The 17722-nt window shown below is 38.1% G+C and overlaps 1 protein-coding gene across 2 annotated transcripts; it reads left to right on the plus strand.

Annotated features, from left to right (window-relative positions):
- The first annotated feature begins 1700 nt into the window (after nt 1–1700).
- Rpn10 (regulatory particle non-ATPase 10) lies at nt 1701–17187 on the plus strand. 2 transcript variants are annotated; one of them, XM_071680883.1, is made up of 10 exons: nt 1701–1833; nt 5429–5569; nt 6201–6312; nt 6530–6685; nt 7812–7949; nt 8966–9055; nt 10120–10273; nt 11097–11345; nt 14395–14459; nt 16472–17187. In XM_071680883.1, exons 1-10 carry the CDS (start codon nt 1808–1810, stop codon nt 16661–16663), a joined length of 1323 nt encoding a protein of 440 aa, XP_071536984.1. In that variant the 5' UTR covers nt 1701–1807; the 3' UTR covers nt 16664–17187. The 2 variants fall into 2 exon arrangements, with proteins under 2 accessions (XP_071536984.1, XP_071536985.1); XM_071680884.1 differs by having other exon boundaries at nt 7818–7949.
- Nucleotides 17188–17722: the final 535 nt, after the last annotated feature.

Below are 17722 nucleotides of genomic sequence, written 5' to 3' on the forward strand. Positions count from 1 at the left end.
AAAAATTAGGATATATTTATATACAAATATATGGTGAGTGAAGTGTCTGATTCGTTAAGGAACCCGTTTTATATAAATACGATAAAGAAATTAATTTTCAAGAGCTTCAAAGCTAATTTTTCCTGATCTCTCCTCTCACAATTGCAAACTTAAACTGTTTTATCAACTACCCAACACCATAATGTGGTCAATATTTTTCACCTTAGTAGATTGTTCTCATATTTGCTTCACTTCTATACTTATCTTTCCCGCAGTACCTGTAATGCTAATATTTATATAAGAAAAATAATTTTCTTAAGTTTCCGCATAATTATCTACGTTTTCTCTAATAGCATTCTCATTACTTCCCATTTTACTATTTTCTCCGTTTTCAAACTGTTTATATTTTTTTTCTATATTTCCATCTCATGAATTCATTTCTCTTATTGCTTATATTTCCATATATCCATCTATCTATCTTTACTGACTCAAAATCATTTTAAAGTCTCATATATAAACTAGAAATCACCATTTAATTTAAGGTATAGGAATTGGCAAAGTCATCTCTGACGCATATATGACAAGTTCTTCATCAACCTGGTATATCATGGGTATATCAGTCTATATCACGACTATATCAATATATATAATGTTATATAATATGTTTTACAACTGTTGCACATACAGGAATGTTGCATTTGGCTAATAACATAGACAAAGATGACATCCTCGTATATATATGTATATATTTATCTTATTTCACATATTCTCGACTTAACTTAATAAAGGAAAACAAGTTATTATAATTATTGATCTCATTTGCATATCAATGACTATCAAATCACAAGGACAGGATGACAAAATAGCATAGACCAGATTAATGAATTTTGGGCATGTATATTTCGTAAGCTTATGCAAATTATGTAGGTTAATGGCTGTCAATATTCGCTTTGTGGAGTGAGGGAGAATATTTGGCGAATATTCCATTACTTAAATAGCCAACAAGTCCTTCACAAAATGCTAAGGAGCTAATGTAATTTTTGTACATATCCCGTCACTTATTAACCCCCGTCACATATCCGTCACTCGTTAACCCCCGTCTCATATATGTCACTTGTTAACCCCCGTCATATATCCGTCACTTGTTAACCCCGTCACATATCCCGTCACTTGTTAACCCCGTCACATATCCCGTCACTTGTTAACCCCGTCACATTCCCGTCACATTAGAAGGAAGAATGAAAGAACCATTAGAAATAAAGATGAGATACATATAATACTTTATATAGATATATAATCTATCATGGACAGTGCGACCATTAGCCCAGCAGAGATAAATTAAAACCACATAATCACCTCCACCATCTTGAAATGCAGTGGAGCCCCATGGCTCTATTCACCCTCTCTATATTCACCCTCTCTACACCTTAATAAAACTAGAAAACCATGGGAAATCACCATATAAATAACCTCCATCCCTTATGGGAGGGGAATGGCAGCTTTGAAAGCCATCAGCTGTCCCCCAAGTGGAGGAAAAAGCTTAAAATTGGCGGGGTGTGTGAGTGACTTAGAGGGGGGGGGAGGGAAAGATGGATGTATTCACCCTCTCTACACCTTAATAAAACTAGAAAACCATAGGAAATCACCATATAAATACCCTCCATCCCTTATGGAAGGGGAATGGCAGCTTTGAAAGCCATCAGCTGTCCCCCAAGTGGAGGAAAAAGCTTAAAATTGGCGGGGTGTGTGAGTGACTTAGAGGGGGGAGGGAAAGATGGCGGCCGGCCCAGGCCTCCCTCCTCCCCCCCAGTAAACACAAGACACCAAGATGGTCCTAGAGAGCACCATTATATGGTACGTTTTGACCTCATTTCCCCGTCTCTTTTTGACCTCAACGGCTTGTTATCAGACTAGGGTGGTGTGTTAGGGCCTCCCCTGCCCTCAGGGAGGGCCAGGGAGGCCCAGAAGGGAGGAATATGGCGTGAAATGAGGGTTGAAGAGGGGGGACAGAGCGAGTGGTCGTGACACGGCAAATTTGAACGACCTGTCGTCTACCCAACCACTCGGGCATTATCTATTTTATTTTATATGGGTCCTTATTACTTTAATATCTTTATTATCTTCAGATAATTACAGGTCTGGAGTGGTGAGTGAGTGCCCTGGCTTCTGAGCCTCATGTGTCTTTTTTCCATTGTGTTTCCTGAATTCATTTTCATTTCACTTTCAGCTGAATATGATGCATTAATTATATTTTCCAGTTGTTAATATGTAATTAATGTGTGAATGATGTTATTTCGATGTGTATAATGGTTATATAGTTACGTGTATGAGGGGTAGTGCACAACCCTCCCCGTATAACCCCCCAGATATATTAGCATTTCACTCGTTTAAAGCCAAGACCTCGTCCACTGCTCTATTTTGATATTAAATTATCTCACAACCCTAAACTAACTTAGATTATATTATAACTAGTCTGTTAGGTTAGATTAGGTAAGGTAGATTTGATTATAACTTAGTCTGTTAGGTTAGGTAGGGTAGATTTTATTATAACTAAGTCGGTTAGGTTAGGTTGCGTAAGGTCACAAATACTGGTCTAGGTACTTGTAATATACGTATTTCCAGGGGATTATTAAAGATGTTCAAGGTAAATTGTAGAATTAAGTAGTCGTGGGGTATTTATTGACTTAATTCAATGCTGGAAAATTTCCCGTAATTAGATCTTGCATGTGTGTACGCACCTGGTGCTATACAAAGCCTGATGGTAAAAGATTATTTTAGCTCCGCAGCAAAATTTGGTCTGGGAAATGTTTAGGTATTTTTAGCCGCTGTGTAGTTTGCTTTTATGGAAGCACCTGCGGAGAGTGGTTTGGAATGCTACTATGTTCTGTTAACCAGGAGTAAGGCGACACTATTATAACCAGGGAGATTATGGGGTTAATTAAGGGAAATGCACATCTAATACAACAAAATAGTGTATGGAAACCTCTGCAACAAACAAGATATATCTGAATTTTCTATATTTTGATGGAAATAAATGTTGCATTCATGAAAATGCAATGTTAACACGTCACTGTACGTCAACAAACAGATGATACTGTGAGCATTTATCCGTTCCTCTTTGGCAGACGAACATCATTTTTGCTACTCGAGATCTTAAGTTCATTTGATAATTTTTAAGTGTATTACTTACTTTTGCTTAAAATGTCATATTTTTCCTGATGTACGTAACTCGTATCACTTTTTTTGATGTTCATAATGCTTCGCTGGTATTTCCTTTGATTTTTGTAGCCATCCCATTGTCTCTTGGGTATTAATATAATATGAAAGGCAGTACTCCAAATTTAGATCACTTGTGCTAAATATAACGAGCCAAGCCGAGTGATATGTGCTTCTATCAAATCCATGACTTGTTTCCGCAGTACTTATAAAATGAAGTTAAGATGAGGATCAAAATTAGTTTTACATATTGCCTGATTTTGATCTGCAGTCATTGTTTATTTAGATAACAGAATGAAAGCTGTGAAGCCCATTTTGGAGCATTACATTTTATTTCTTAGACAGTGTGATAGTGGTGAGGGTTATGAATATCAGGGATAATGTGGGGTTGGTAAGCATAATAGTATGTTCAACACTTCGTGAAAATCAATGCATTTAATGAAAACCTCGCATAATCTTCCATAGCAGTTAAGATATATGATGAAATATCATCATTATTATTGTCATCAGCTGCTCAGAACCACAAAGAAAGGCTACATGTAGGGAGGTTGGGTGGCATAAGTGGGTACTTAGTCTGTTGTCTGTTTGCTGACATTTGCTGAAAGTTAGCGCTCTGCTTGGGTGTGTCTTGTGCATTTTGAATTGATCTCGTAATGTCTGTTGAATTTTAACGTGTTTCACCTTTGTTTATGTGAATTATCCTCATAGTTCCTAGACGTACACAACCTTCACCGCTGTCTCCATATTCGGTTCTGTATCATAAAATAAGATGCAGTGCTTCAAATTATGCTGTGCAACTTGTTTCTATTCTTTAAAGACTGTATTGTTACGACTACCAGAAAAACAAAGTAATATCCAAAGCTAGTTTTGATGCATATCTGGGCTGGTAGATTACTAAGAGAATTTTACTGAAGATTGACATGCTTACAAATTTTGAATTTTTCTCTGCCAAGTTTGGGTTAAGTTTGTTTTCATAGAATTTCTCAAGGTTAACCTAAATCAGGCAAAGTTAAAAGTGCAGTAAATACCTTTGTGTAGTTTTTTGCAATGAATTTTGCATTGGATTATTATTTCGCTTTGCAACAATACTGTATAGCAACTGAAGTAAGACAGGCAGAGCATGATTTGGAGCACTTATTTTTTTTTTAGCTGCATTGATTTTGCTTTTGAAGATTAGGAAAAGTATTGAACGTAAAATGGAGAAAGCATATGACAGGGTTGACAGAGGCATCGTGTGGAACGTGTTACGAATATATTATGTGGAAGGAAAGTTACTAAATGCATTTTTTTTCATATGGAGGAGAGGGGTGGTGAGGAGGTAGAAAGAAAGGAGAGGGAGTAAATTCAGGTGAATGTGGGTCTACAGCATGTATATGGTATCTCACCATGGCTGTTCATGGACGGTGAAGTGAGCGAAGTAAATATAAGGGTCTTGGATCGAGAGGAAAGTCTACTGTAGGCTAGGGGTGGGGGGTTAGGGAGAAGAATGATTTGCTGCTGGTTGAGGACATTGTTCTGGTTGTTGACGAGAGAGACTCCAAAACCTTTTTGGGCTAGTACATATTGCCCTTCATTGTTAATTATATGTAGGAGAATGATGTTTCTTCTGACTTCTCCCTGTCATGGAGTGAAAGAGGCCCTGAGGTATTGAGAAGCATACTTAAGGTGAATTGGATCGAAGGGGAGTAGTATACTGGGGGTGACGTATGGCCAGTGTGCTTAATTAGGGCACTTGAAGCAGTCAGGGAATCCTTGGAATGGTCTTTGGGGCTTGACTGTGAATCAGTGGCTCAGATTTAAATATGTTTTGCATGACATTTAAGAATGGATGTAAGCAAATGAGGCTGTTGAATGTCTGCGCTTGGCTGTACCCTCTAAGGTAGAAAATGGTGAAGAGGTATGAAAGTATGGTTGTAAATTGTTGGTAATTACTGACGAGATGGCAAGAAAACTTTGATACTGAATACTTTGAACAGTTACAGTCTTGGTCTTGCAAATTTTTATTTCTGCATTTCTCCAGAGCCTGAAAATTGTGGATTTTGGAAAAAAATCAATGTAGTTCTGAATAATGTGAACAGCAGCTACATCTTTTTTTTAATATTTTTTTCATCTTAAGGTAGTGTTTTAATATTTTTTTCCCCTTATTCTCTTCGTCATTCATTTGTAAAGTATCATGATTCATCTATTTCCAAATGGGACATCTTGTTGATCACACATTCTTTTTTTCTTTTAGTGTCGACAACAGTGAGTATATGAGGAATGGAGATTATGTTCCCACACGACTTCAAGCCCAGCAAGATGCAGTCAATACCATATGTCGGTTCAAATTGCGTTCAAACCCAGAAAACAATGTTGGTCTCCTCACCTTAGCAAAGTAAGTGATCAGGTTTAAAGCAGACTTTTTGTGGGTGTGAATTTGTTGAAGTGAATTGGGATATCCCTTATTGAGACTGAGTATGACTACAGGTTTGTGGATACATTACAGAGCACACATTGATTAGTTTTCTTCAGCAAACACACTACAGATGCTTCTCAACTTACAATGAAGTTACGTTCTGAACCCACTGTAAATCGAAAATACATTTAATACCTTAAACCTTCTCAGAACACTTACATTACCCGACAGTTGGACAAAATCCTCTCACACAAAGCCAGTTTTATTGTAAAGTGTTTAATATCTCGCTTCTAAAAGTTGAAAAATTATAAGTCGAACCATCGTAAGTCTGGGGTCATCTATAGACATTTTTTAAGGATGTGTCTGTGTGAAGTTGTGGAGGTTGTTTGCACATGATGCATCCCATTAAACTGGAAGTGGTCTTAGCAGTAATTTGCAGTTCTTTACTGAATGTCAGTCATTTTAAGGTCTGAGATGAAAGAATATTTTGATATATAATGACAGTCATTGTGCTGATATATGTTATCCAGTTAGAATATGGGATTAACTGATGAGACACGTCATATGTAGACGATAATACATGATTGTAACATTATCTCTTGTCTTACAGTACTGAGGTTTTGGCTACACTAACTACAGATGTTGGAAAAATTCTGACACCTCTGCACAAAGTGTTGCCAAATGGCAACATTAATCTTCTTACTGGTATCCGCATTGCTCACGTATGTTACTTCTGTGGCTTTTAAAGTTTAAGTAGTTTTAAGTTTCTGCATGTAAAGATAAAGCTCAAATTGTTTGAAAGACTCCAAAAGTGTTTTGGTACATTATATGCAATCCTGCACACATATAAGTGTAATGGTCATGGATTTATTCACCAATGTGTATATGAAATTACAGCTCTCAGTATATTATCAAATCAAAATTTTCTTTTTTCTACAGTTGGCCCTGAAGCATCGGCAGAGCAAGAACCACAAGATGCGCATTGTGGCCTTTGTGGGTAGTCCAGTGGAGGCTGATGAGAAGGAAGTTATTAAAGTAGCTAAACGTCTCAAGAAGGAAAAAGTCAACATCGACATCATCAACTTTGGTGAGACAGTAAGTTATAAAGCAACTTTTCAGTAATTCTTGGACTGATAGATTTTTGGATTTTGATGAACATGTACTGATGCCAAAAATATTTTTTTTTATCAAAATCTTGTATCTTGTGATATTGAAAACTGATTGATATCCATCGTTACAGTAGCTGTCTTGGTGATGGCAGAGCAGTTCTTGAGAAAAAAGACTTGCTCTTGAGAATTGTTTTTTCAAGAACCTTGCTGCTAAAATTCTTTGGACTCTACTAACCTGAATCCTGATTCTACATACATTGGCTAATTATGGTTTTGAGTTGCTGCTAAGCATGAATGTGATATGGAATGTTGAGAATTATAGAAAATATATAACCATAAGCTTGAGGAATACCTGCACCGTAAACAGTTAACTGTTATCTCTCTCTAGACTTTTTGTAATATGTGCTCTTCAGAAATCAATGGGTCATATGAACTGAAGCTTTGTCAAAGTGATCTCCAAAGTGACTCCACATTTCATGCCAGTCCAGCTGCAGATATAGTTATCACATGGCCGATGTTCTTTTTTGATTGGGCGAAGTTTAGGAAATCTTAAATGAAGCCACTGAGCAGATTGATTGAGAGTTTTAGAGAAATGATTGATGGATGGTCCTCTTGTTATTTCCTCTGTTTGTGCCATTCCGATATCCAGTGTATCTATTAGGCCATTTGGAGCTACGTGAGCAGTTCAGGCCAACCTGAACCTTTGGTTCATATCATTTCACCTGGTAAGCTATCTTCATTAATTTGGGTCCCTCATTTTTCCTCTTTGTGGAAACATTTTACATTTGTGTCTTCTCTGCAACTGCTTAGTCAGTTAAACAAAGACTTTGTAGAAATGAACCATGGCTGGCTCTTTATCAGATTTCCTCATTTTGTGCCAATCAAGCATCTCGTATGATCATCACTGGGTAGAATGGTGAGTGATTGGGTGAAAATTAGAAAATCTCATTGGAAACATTGAGCAAATTGAACTAAGACTTTCCAGAAAAGATTGATGGATGATGGTCACTAGATCCTCATATTTAGTATATTTTGGTGTTACTCGAGTCTTCACTTACTTCAGTATTGCAACTTTTATTCTAACTAAAACTTTTATTTTTTTTTTACCTTTGGCCCAGGAGTGTAATCAGCCACTGTTAGAGACAATGGTGAGCACAATCAATGGGCGTGAAGGTGGAAGTTCTCATCTGGTCACTGTACCACCATCACCACACCTGGCTGATGCTCTCTTGTCTTCTCCCATCGTACAGGTAAGTAGCAGATGGGAAAGCCAAGCTTGTGGATTTACAAGCCTCATTTTTTCCCCCTTAAAGTCATTTATGCAGAAAGTTAGTATATTTATGTATGTATGTGCTCTTATCAATTTTTGTTTTTTAATTACCTGCTTCTTCAGAACAAGAAGGGTTTTCTACTCCTGTTAGGCCTCCATATGTGCCTGTGGGTGTTAATATATTTATAAAAGTACGCAAGAATGGATAATGTGTCAGTTGAGGGTATAGGTAGGGTGATTAGGTACCCAGTGAGTGAAAATGTGAAACAACTTGAGTTGTTGCTGAAAAAGCATTGGTGATTAGGAAAGACTGGTTTAAAAAAGAAAAAAGGCAAATTCATGAGTATATTCTGTATGTGTGTTTGGAGGTCAGTGGGCATTTACGAAATATTCTTCAACTGCATATATACATACTCACAGGATCTTAGTTATTTTACAAGTTGTTTCTGATCCAAGGTAACCATCTGTGAATATAGATATATCCATGGGCTAATGTATCGTGAGTTTGCTTCTTGTTCCAAAAGAGTAGGGTTTCAGTTGAATGAAACGCTGCACTTTTCATTGGATACCATAACTAAAAAATGGTTAATTAGTTTAGACTTCTGGTTTAGAGGAAGGTTGAAGTGAGATTTTTCTAACATTTCCAAGGCACTGGGATTGTCAGCATTACTGGTGGTAATGACTTCAGTTTAAACTATCAATAAATATTTGTATTGAGAAAACTGTGAATTATGAAATGCTGTATATGTGAGCCCGTTTGTGTATTATTTATGAATAGAATGTTATTAAGCCATTACAATGATAGAATATTTACAGGTGGTAGACATTGATGCAAATGATGTCTTTCACCTCACTTTTTGAAGATAACAGAATTGCATGATTTTGACATGAAGATAATGCAGAGTTTTCTGTATTTACTGTATATATTTTCCATCAGTTTGTGTATTACAAAGTTTGGCCTGCAAGCACACATGCAAATTTTCTGTGTTTTATCAGGGTGAGGATGGAGGACCTGCTGCTAGCTTTGCTACTGGAGGAGGCTTTGAGTTTGGTGTTGACCCGAATGAGGATCCTGAACTTGCTCTGGTAAGGATGCTTAAGTGTTGAACTTTATACACATTGCTAGTGTAATGCTTTGTCGCTTTTGTTTTGATATTAGTATTGTCTTTGTTGATATTTTGCTTAGTAGGATTAATTACTTTTCATATTTTGTCCTAAAATTTTAAGAAAGACTTTCACTAACATTTTCGTTAGGAAGGCTTTCATATGTCTGAAATTAAGATGCTTCATTTTCATTGTTGACTGCATCATAAATCAGTATTTAAGTTATGGCACAGGTAATGTTTTGTTTGACTTAAACCCTGGTGGTAAACAGTGGATGCATAAGTGGTTAAATTCCAATTATTTGAAAGTGAAAGGAAGATATTGGTGATCATCAGAATTTTCCCACATACTTCCTGACTGAGCTAGTAGAGGAGAATGAGTATTCCTGTCACCTGGACCAGCAAATGTGTAGGTGGTGGGTGAGAGAAGAATCAAGTCATTGCTCCCAGGGAGGGACAGTTTGGAAGATAATCTCTGTATCTGAGATGGAGCATTTTACCTGGAGGTTAACCTTTTGTGCGATATGTCACTTTTGGGGTACTGGGTTTGACAGTGTGGTTTTACTGCCTAGTAAGGCTTCAGTATTGGAAATAGTGATTATGTGGATAGAGATAGGCATGGGGGAAGGGGTCCATCCAAAGTGTCTCATTTGTAGAAGGATTCACAATATTTAGTCAACATCTTGCTCTAAGATGCCGGGATGGAAACCTCAATGACACCACCACCACTAGCAGCAGGAGTTGCAACCAAAGCATGGCGTCAAGGTTGTTCCGTGTATGAAGTCATTGACACAGAATTTTCCTAATTGGACTGTTATATTGGTTAAATTTGTTACGCTCATCTGTGAAAACAGGATGTTGAAGGTGGTTTGATTTTTCATCAGAGTAATCATAACACTTGTGATTGTTAGCAGTGTCAGTGCAGAGTTGTTCAGGAAATATTGTGGTCCTTATGGTATGGAATGATTTTAGATTTATTTTATTACCAAGCAGGTAGATATTCATAGCAGATGCAATGTTTTGATTTTTTTCATTTTCTTTTTATAGGCCTTGCGTGTGTCAATGGAAGAGCAGAGGCAACGGCAGCAGGAGGAGGAACGACGTGTTGCTCAGGAGTCTACCACGACTGCCACGCCTATGGAGACGGCACCTCAGCCACCATCCACAACCCCTACTCCCCAGCCCACTCAGCAGCCAGAAGGTGGGCTATCTGTGCAAACCAATCTTCCTCGTTCCACACAGTACAGTAATTCTGATATTTCAGAATTTGCTGGGTTATTGAACTTCATTGTATTTATTATTCTTTTTTTTCATCTCTCTTTGCTTTCACTGTTAATGTCATTGCAGGTACTTTATCATAAACTGCACCATGCTTATTCTTGTATGTCTGCACATTTAGTGATAGAATTTTTGGTTTACAAAGTATGTAAAACATACTTTTGGCTCATGCACACTCTATGCTCCTATTGCATAAGCCTAGAATGCTTGGATTCCCTCGTGCGCATTTTATTTCTTGACACCATTTCCAAGATTTGAGGGCTTTGTTCCACTCATTCTTCCAAAGTTAAGTAGTTTAGCAACCAGGGCTTGGAGAGGCATATCAGACCCAGTTCCGTTTGTATTTCTGGGCCTCTTGTTACAATTAACACCTCACTTCCATCAGTTTTTTCCTGTTGAGTCTCTGTACCTTAGTCCTTGGTGTTACATTGATTCGCATTTGAATTGTACTTAATTTCTAGTATATAGTACTCCTAAGGCCTACAGCAATAGTCAGAACTCCTGAGCTACAGACATTCTTAATTTTTCTGCCTTAATGTTCTAAATGGTATTGTAATGATATAAAAGGCATCTTTCTTCTTACAGCATATTCGAGAACTATGTTAGTATCAGTGTTTTACCTTTTTTCAACTTTTAATCTTAATACCTGTGTACGTTTTCATTGTTTCTTCAAATGAAGTCATCATTCACAAACGTTTTACAAGACTGGCTATGGTTTAAGACTTTTTTTTTTTCTATTTTTCCAGCTGGTGGTCAGTCTGAAGAAGAAATGCTGCAGCAGGCCCTGGCCATGTCCCTGGAGGCAGGAAGTGCACCACAGACCACTAGCGCCAGCACTACCGGAGGTACAAACGTCACCAGTGGTACTGCTGCTACTACTGGCAAGAGCAGTGGCTCAGGTAGCAGCTTTCCATCTGCAACCATCCCTGATTTCTCTGCCATGACTGAGGAAGAACAGATTGCCTATGCAATGCAAATTTCCATGCAGGACTGCAGTACGTCAGTTTGGATATTTTTTCTTTTGTTTGCTTAGTGGGAGGTAGAAATAGTACACTAGACTTAAATGGTGTTGAAATGGTTTGGACATCAGAAAAGAATGAGTGAGGAGAGGCTGACAAAGAGGATATGTGTGTTAGAGGTGGAGGGAACAAGAAGTCAAAGACCAAATTAGAGGTGGAAGGATAGAGTGAAAAGGATTTTGAACAATTGGGGCCTGAATATGCAGGAGGGTGAAAGGGATGCACAGAATAGAGTGAATTGGAATGATGTGGTATACTGGGGTCGACGTGCTGTCAATGGACTGAAACAGGGCATGTGAAATGTCTGGGGTAAACCACGAAAAGGTCTGTGGGGTCTGGATAGGGAGATGTAGTTTCCTTGCATTACACGTAACAGGTAGAGAATGAGTGTAACCAGAGGTGGCCTTTCCTTGTTTTGTTGCCTGGTGCTACCTTGCTGACACGGGTGGCGATGCTGTTTCCTGTGGGGCTGGGTGGCATCAAGAATGAAGACATTCATTATGTTTTATCAATAATTTGCTGCCCATTTTCATATTCAGAGAATGACTGGATACAGAAGCTAATCATAAAGTATACTTGCTATTGTGTCAGGGTGGTAGAAGTAATATGAGGGGACTTGGGCTAGTTTCATGGTAGAGGGGGAATGTGACTGGTGATTAGAACTTAAACTGAAGAGAATAAGAATGTGTGAAGAGCATGAGGGTGACTTTAGAACTAGCACTTAATAGAATTCATTATCCATATAAATTTTTGTCTTGGAATCTTAAGAAATTAGTTTGGGAACATGAATTTGCTTGTCTGTTTTCCTGAATTTTGTTTTTAGTTACTTTGAATAGATCATGAATATAGAACTATTTACTGCACATTTACTTTGTATACATTTAGTTTTATGTATGTTGTTTTTTGATTAATTAAGCTGTGCAGTCTGTGTATAGCCCAGGATGAGGTGCCAGAAGAAGGTGAGGTGCATGTTTAGTGCTCTTATGTAGATGCAAGAAGCTACAAAATTGCTTATTTGAATTATGGTTATTTGAGTCTGGTAAGTATATTAGGAAACATATATAATAGTAGTGATTGAGGGGATAGTGGCATGCACAGGACATTTGACTTAGGGACGAGGGATTATGCTTCATGAGAGGTATGTGGTCCAGGTTTTGCTGTAAAGAATTTTTAAGAAATACCAGAAGAAAGTGTATGAATTGTATGTAGCATTATGCATTTAGAGAAACCATGATATGGTAAGGTTGATAAAGAGATCTTATGGAAGGCGTTGTGACTATGTGGTTAAATGAAAAGTTACTGTACTCATTGATGAGATATCACCAAGCAAGTAAGGCTAAGATGTGTACAGTTGAGAAGGGAAGAGAGTGAGTGGTTCCTTTTGAAGATGGACCTCCATTAAGGATGTATGATGTCTTCATGATTGTTTGATCTGTTTATGGATCAGATGGTGAAGGAGGTAAATTCAAGGGTCTTTGGTATGCTGGGAGTCATGGTAGGTGAATCTCTTCTTTGCAAATGATGTGGCTTTAGTCACAGAATCCAGAGAGAACTACAGATATTGGTCACAGATTCTGGGAGAGTTCATAAGATGAGAATGTTGAGAGTAAATTTTAACAAAAGACAGGTGCTGATGTGCAGCAGGATGGCTGGGGGTGAGACATGGTGGTTTGAGCATGATTTCATTTGAATCGGCTTGAACAGGAGGAAGAGGATAGGATGTGGTAGTAGATGAAACTATGGGGAAGAAGTGAGTCGCTGCATGGATGAGGGAGCTAAGGCCCTGATTGCATTAAAAAGTGAGTAGGAGAGGTCATTGTCATCAGGGCAAAGATCAGTATGTTTAAAGTAGTAGTATTTTCAACATTGTATCATGATTGTGAATCATGGATCTTGACTTTAAGAGAAAGGAGGAGGGTTTACTTGTTGGAAATAGAGTTCCTAAAGGTGATATGTGGAATGAGACAGGTTGATCATGAAAGAAATGATACTTTAAGAAAGAAGTGTGGTAATTAGCGTCATTTGATGGAGAGGGTTGACTTGGGTTTGCTGACATGGTTCATACGAATGGAGAGGATGAGCAAAAATTACCAACTTCAGATGATCTGTTTGTCAGGAGTGGAAGGAGCAAAGATGAGTGGGAGACTGAGGCAATGGAAGGAAAAATTGATAGATGCTTTGGGGGTTTTGGGGCCTGCACATGGCAGATGGTAAGAAGCATGCAAGTGATCGAATGTGATGGATTATTTTGATACTTGATGTGTGATTATTATTTGTGATTCCTATTTGTGTGTTGCAGGGAGAGTTTTACTCTCCCGTTGTCCCATCTCTTAACCTTGTGTTTCTTTACCATGTCTTCACTCCTATGTATGTTTGCACACACACACACACACACACACACACACACACACACACACACACACACACACATACACACACACACACACACACACACACACATACACACACACACCTAGCCTTTGCCAGGTGCTGATTTTATCAACCAGCCCTTAGGGGGGGGATGAACCCCTGGGTGGACTGAGAACCAGCTGGTATGACTAGGATTTGAACTTATGTGGGTTTGATCACTGGCGAGCTCTGTGTGAGCAACGCTAACCACTACACCATGGGTGTGTGTGCGTTTGAAGGGGGGATGGACTAGCCAGTGGGTTGAACAAAGGAATGTAAGGCAGTTAAGGTAAACCGTGAAATAGTATGTAGGGCTTGTCTGCTTATGATAGGATCTGGTTTCGGTCCATTGTACATGACAGGAAGAGAGTGGTTCTGTGCAAATATGGCAGCTGGCTGGCTGAACGTTCTTGATTCTGTGTCTCTAAGGTGTTAGAGGCATTTGAATGTAAAGAAATATTTATGTATATGTTTATTTGTGTAGTTGATTTACTAATGTAGTGTAACTTACTTACGTCACTTGTTAAGCAAAGTAAAATTTTAAGTTATATATGTTTTGGGAATTACTCTTGGCATGCAACAAATGAATTATTCATATATATTGCTTCTTTGACAGAACCAAAGGATGAACCGATGGATGTAGATCCTCCTTCATCATCTAAGCCTGCTGAAAAAAGAGAGGTTCGTCTTTCTTGACTGCATTTTGTCAAAATTATACATTTGCTGATTGTTGTGAATTTGCATGAAGTTATTCCATTTCGTTGTTTTTCTTGCATTATCACCTTCCATGTAGGAGGAAAAAAAGTTTTGAAAATAGGGTTTTAGAGTGCTTTCCGCCCAAATCTGTTTTGCTTTTCCTAAAGCCTCTACAAACTTTCACTCTCTCCTCCACCAGGAAGTGATCAGACATCCTACCAGCTGGCCTTTTCAGTACATTCACATCCAGAAGTGTGTCTTTTGTATGCATTTCAATTAGTACATAATCTGATAAATGCTCACTACTACTCTCGCTCCTTCTTGTATATTTATGTATGTCTATCTTTTTCAACTAAGCATATCTGGTAACCAGTCACTTTCAACATACAGCACTCAAGCTGTACACCATACTTGTTTTCATTCACAACAGGTACCCCATACCCTCCAGTTATATCCACAACACTGCCATGTCACCCTCTCTCATAACCGAATCACCTATCACTATCACTTGATCCCTTGCATCAAAATTGTTGATACACTCTCTTAACTCCTCCCAAAACACTCTACTCTCTTCCTCATTCCTCTAGCTACGAGGTGCGCAAGAAATATGATCATCCACTTCTTGTGATCCATCTTCGTTTTCACCCAAGTCATTCTGGGGCTCACTTCCAAACAAGTCCGCATAATCCCGCACTAACCCTTTCAGCAGAAGTACCGTCACATCTTTTGCTCTCCACCTCACACTTATCTCAGACATTAACCCAGGGACGTTTCCAAATCATTCTACATCCTTTCCCGTGAGCCTAGTTTTGCTTAGAATTTTCTCACCAAACATGCCACCTATCTCTTCATCCTGGTTACATCCATGCATATTCTTGCATGCTAGCCTGAGTCTTTGAGGGGGATGAATGCTTCTTGCTTGGATCCTTCTCATGTTCCATATCTTAGAAATTGAATTAAAGAATGGGAAGGGTTTTGGCCTCCAATTCCCACCCATTTAAAGTTATACTCTGTGAAATAGGGGAATATGAGGGTAATGTTCTTTTTTATGTATCCCTGGGGAAGTACATGTGTAAGTAGAAATCCTGACAGAAATTGAACACACGTCAGTCACCATTTACGTATATGTGATTTATGATTATGTTAAATATGGTATCATTACTGTTCTATAGATTCATTTGTACTTTCTGCTGTGTTACAAGTCCATATAGTAGAAATAAGTATTGGTTGGTTGCAGTGCTTGTTTTAGTTATGGCACACTTTGAGGGGAGGTGAGTCTTAGGATGGGTGAGGCAATGAAGGTTCTGGGACCTTTTGAGGAATGTGTGTAGGGAGGTGGTTGCTATCTGGCTTGATGACATTGGGTGTTTGAAAATATAGTTGTCCTGTCGATTATATATGGATGTGAGGCATGTTCTGTAGATTAGAATGCATGGAGGGGGGTGCATGTGTTGGAAATGAAATGTTTAAAGGCAATATGTGGTGTGCGAGTATCGATTAAGTAATGATAGGGGAAGAGAGAGGTGTCGTAATAAGAAGTATGTGGTTGTTAGAACTGGAGGGGCTGTGATGAATTGTCTGGACATGGAGAGGATGAGTGGTGAGAGGTTGACTAACAGGATATTTGCATTAGAAGTGAAGGGGAGAAAGAGAAAGGGGAAACCTAATTGGAGAAGGAAGGATGGAGTGAAAAAGATTTTGAGTACTTGGATCTTGTATGTTCAGGATAGAGTAAATTGGAGCGATGTGGTATACTTGGGATGAAGTGCATATGAACCGATGGTGGAAACTAGGAAAATCTTTTTGTGGTCAGATTGTGGATAGGGGCTATGGTTTTTATGCATTACACATCACAGCTAGAGAAGGAATGTAAGCGAATGAGGCCTTTTTTTTTTTTGTCTGTTCATGGCAGTACCTCTTAAATGCAGGAAACAGTGAGCATGCATAAAGGAAAAGGAAAGGTGTTTTTATATATGCATTTATTTGTACTGTTGCAGGTGAAAAAGGAAGAGGAGGAGCAAGATTTCTCTCAAGTTATGGCAGATCCAGCCTTTTTAGAAAGCGTGTTACAAAACTTGCCGGGAGTAGACCCTCAAAGTTTGGTAGTGAAGGAAGCTGTTGACTCACTCACACAACAAGATAAAGATAAAGATAAGGATAAAGATAAGAAAAAAGATGAAAAGAAATAAGATATCTAATTTTTGACTCAGGCTATTGTTTTTCCGCTTTTGTAACCTGATGAATCAGTATATTAAGATGTAATGTATTGTATCAGCAAGAACTGGGAATGGTCAGTCACTTTGGTTAAATTTGTATGGATGCCAAGAGAAGGTGTCTGTGTAAAGCACTCCAATTTCCCCATACATGAATGGTGGAATTGTGTAAAGTGCTCCAATTTCCCCATACATGAATGATGGAATTAAAAGCTTTGTATAGTATCTTTGTATGTAAAGATAAGTTACTGGTAAGAACACCCAAGTATCACATGGCTCGATAACTTTTGTCTGGGGAGAACTAAAATGTCTAACTGACATTTTTCAGTTGTCTTCATTGAAATATCGAAATTAATAGCCGTCACCATGTAACATAGTGAAGTACTGTTTGCCAGTTCCTGTAAAGTATGGAGGATGTTTTCATTGAATTTTTTCAGCAATTTAGGTTTTTCACATATGAAATGCTGATTAGGAAATTATGAAATAAATCTTATACAAAATGTACGCGTATACTTTACCCTCCGTTTTGAATATTGCATTATCATTTTGAAGTTGCTGAGGTTACCCATAGAAGCATCATTATGAAAATGAATGTTTTTTTTGTTTTTTTTTTGGTTGTGTATCACATACTTAAAAGCTTTCACTCATCTTTAACCATTTTTTTCTATATAATTGTAATGTTAGAGGTTTTCATCATGAGACTGTAAATTTATGATTTGCTTAATCTCTTCATTTTGAATGTGAATTTTATTTCACACCAGTAGAACTAATGCCAGCATGCATCCTGCAGCTTGACTTGGGTTCAACAATCAATATTTTTCAAGAGATGACAGAAAATATTGCTTCCCCCTTTGAAGCTTACGAGGTGTGACATTCATTTGGTTGAAATTATCCTTGAGGCAGATATTTGTGATGGTGAGTGGAGCCTTTTGTTGTTGTTTAATGATTACCTTTCAAAAGGAACAGTATTTAGGTACTTTTTGGAGAGCTACAGAGTAATGAAAGGAGTGATTGAAGAAGATCTGCAAGTGATTG

This window comes from Panulirus ornatus, chromosome 32 (genome assembly GCF_036320965.1).
Source record: "Panulirus ornatus isolate Po-2019 chromosome 32, ASM3632096v1, whole genome shotgun sequence".
NCBI classification, from domain to species: domain Eukaryota; kingdom Metazoa; phylum Arthropoda; class Malacostraca; order Decapoda; family Palinuridae; genus Panulirus; species Panulirus ornatus.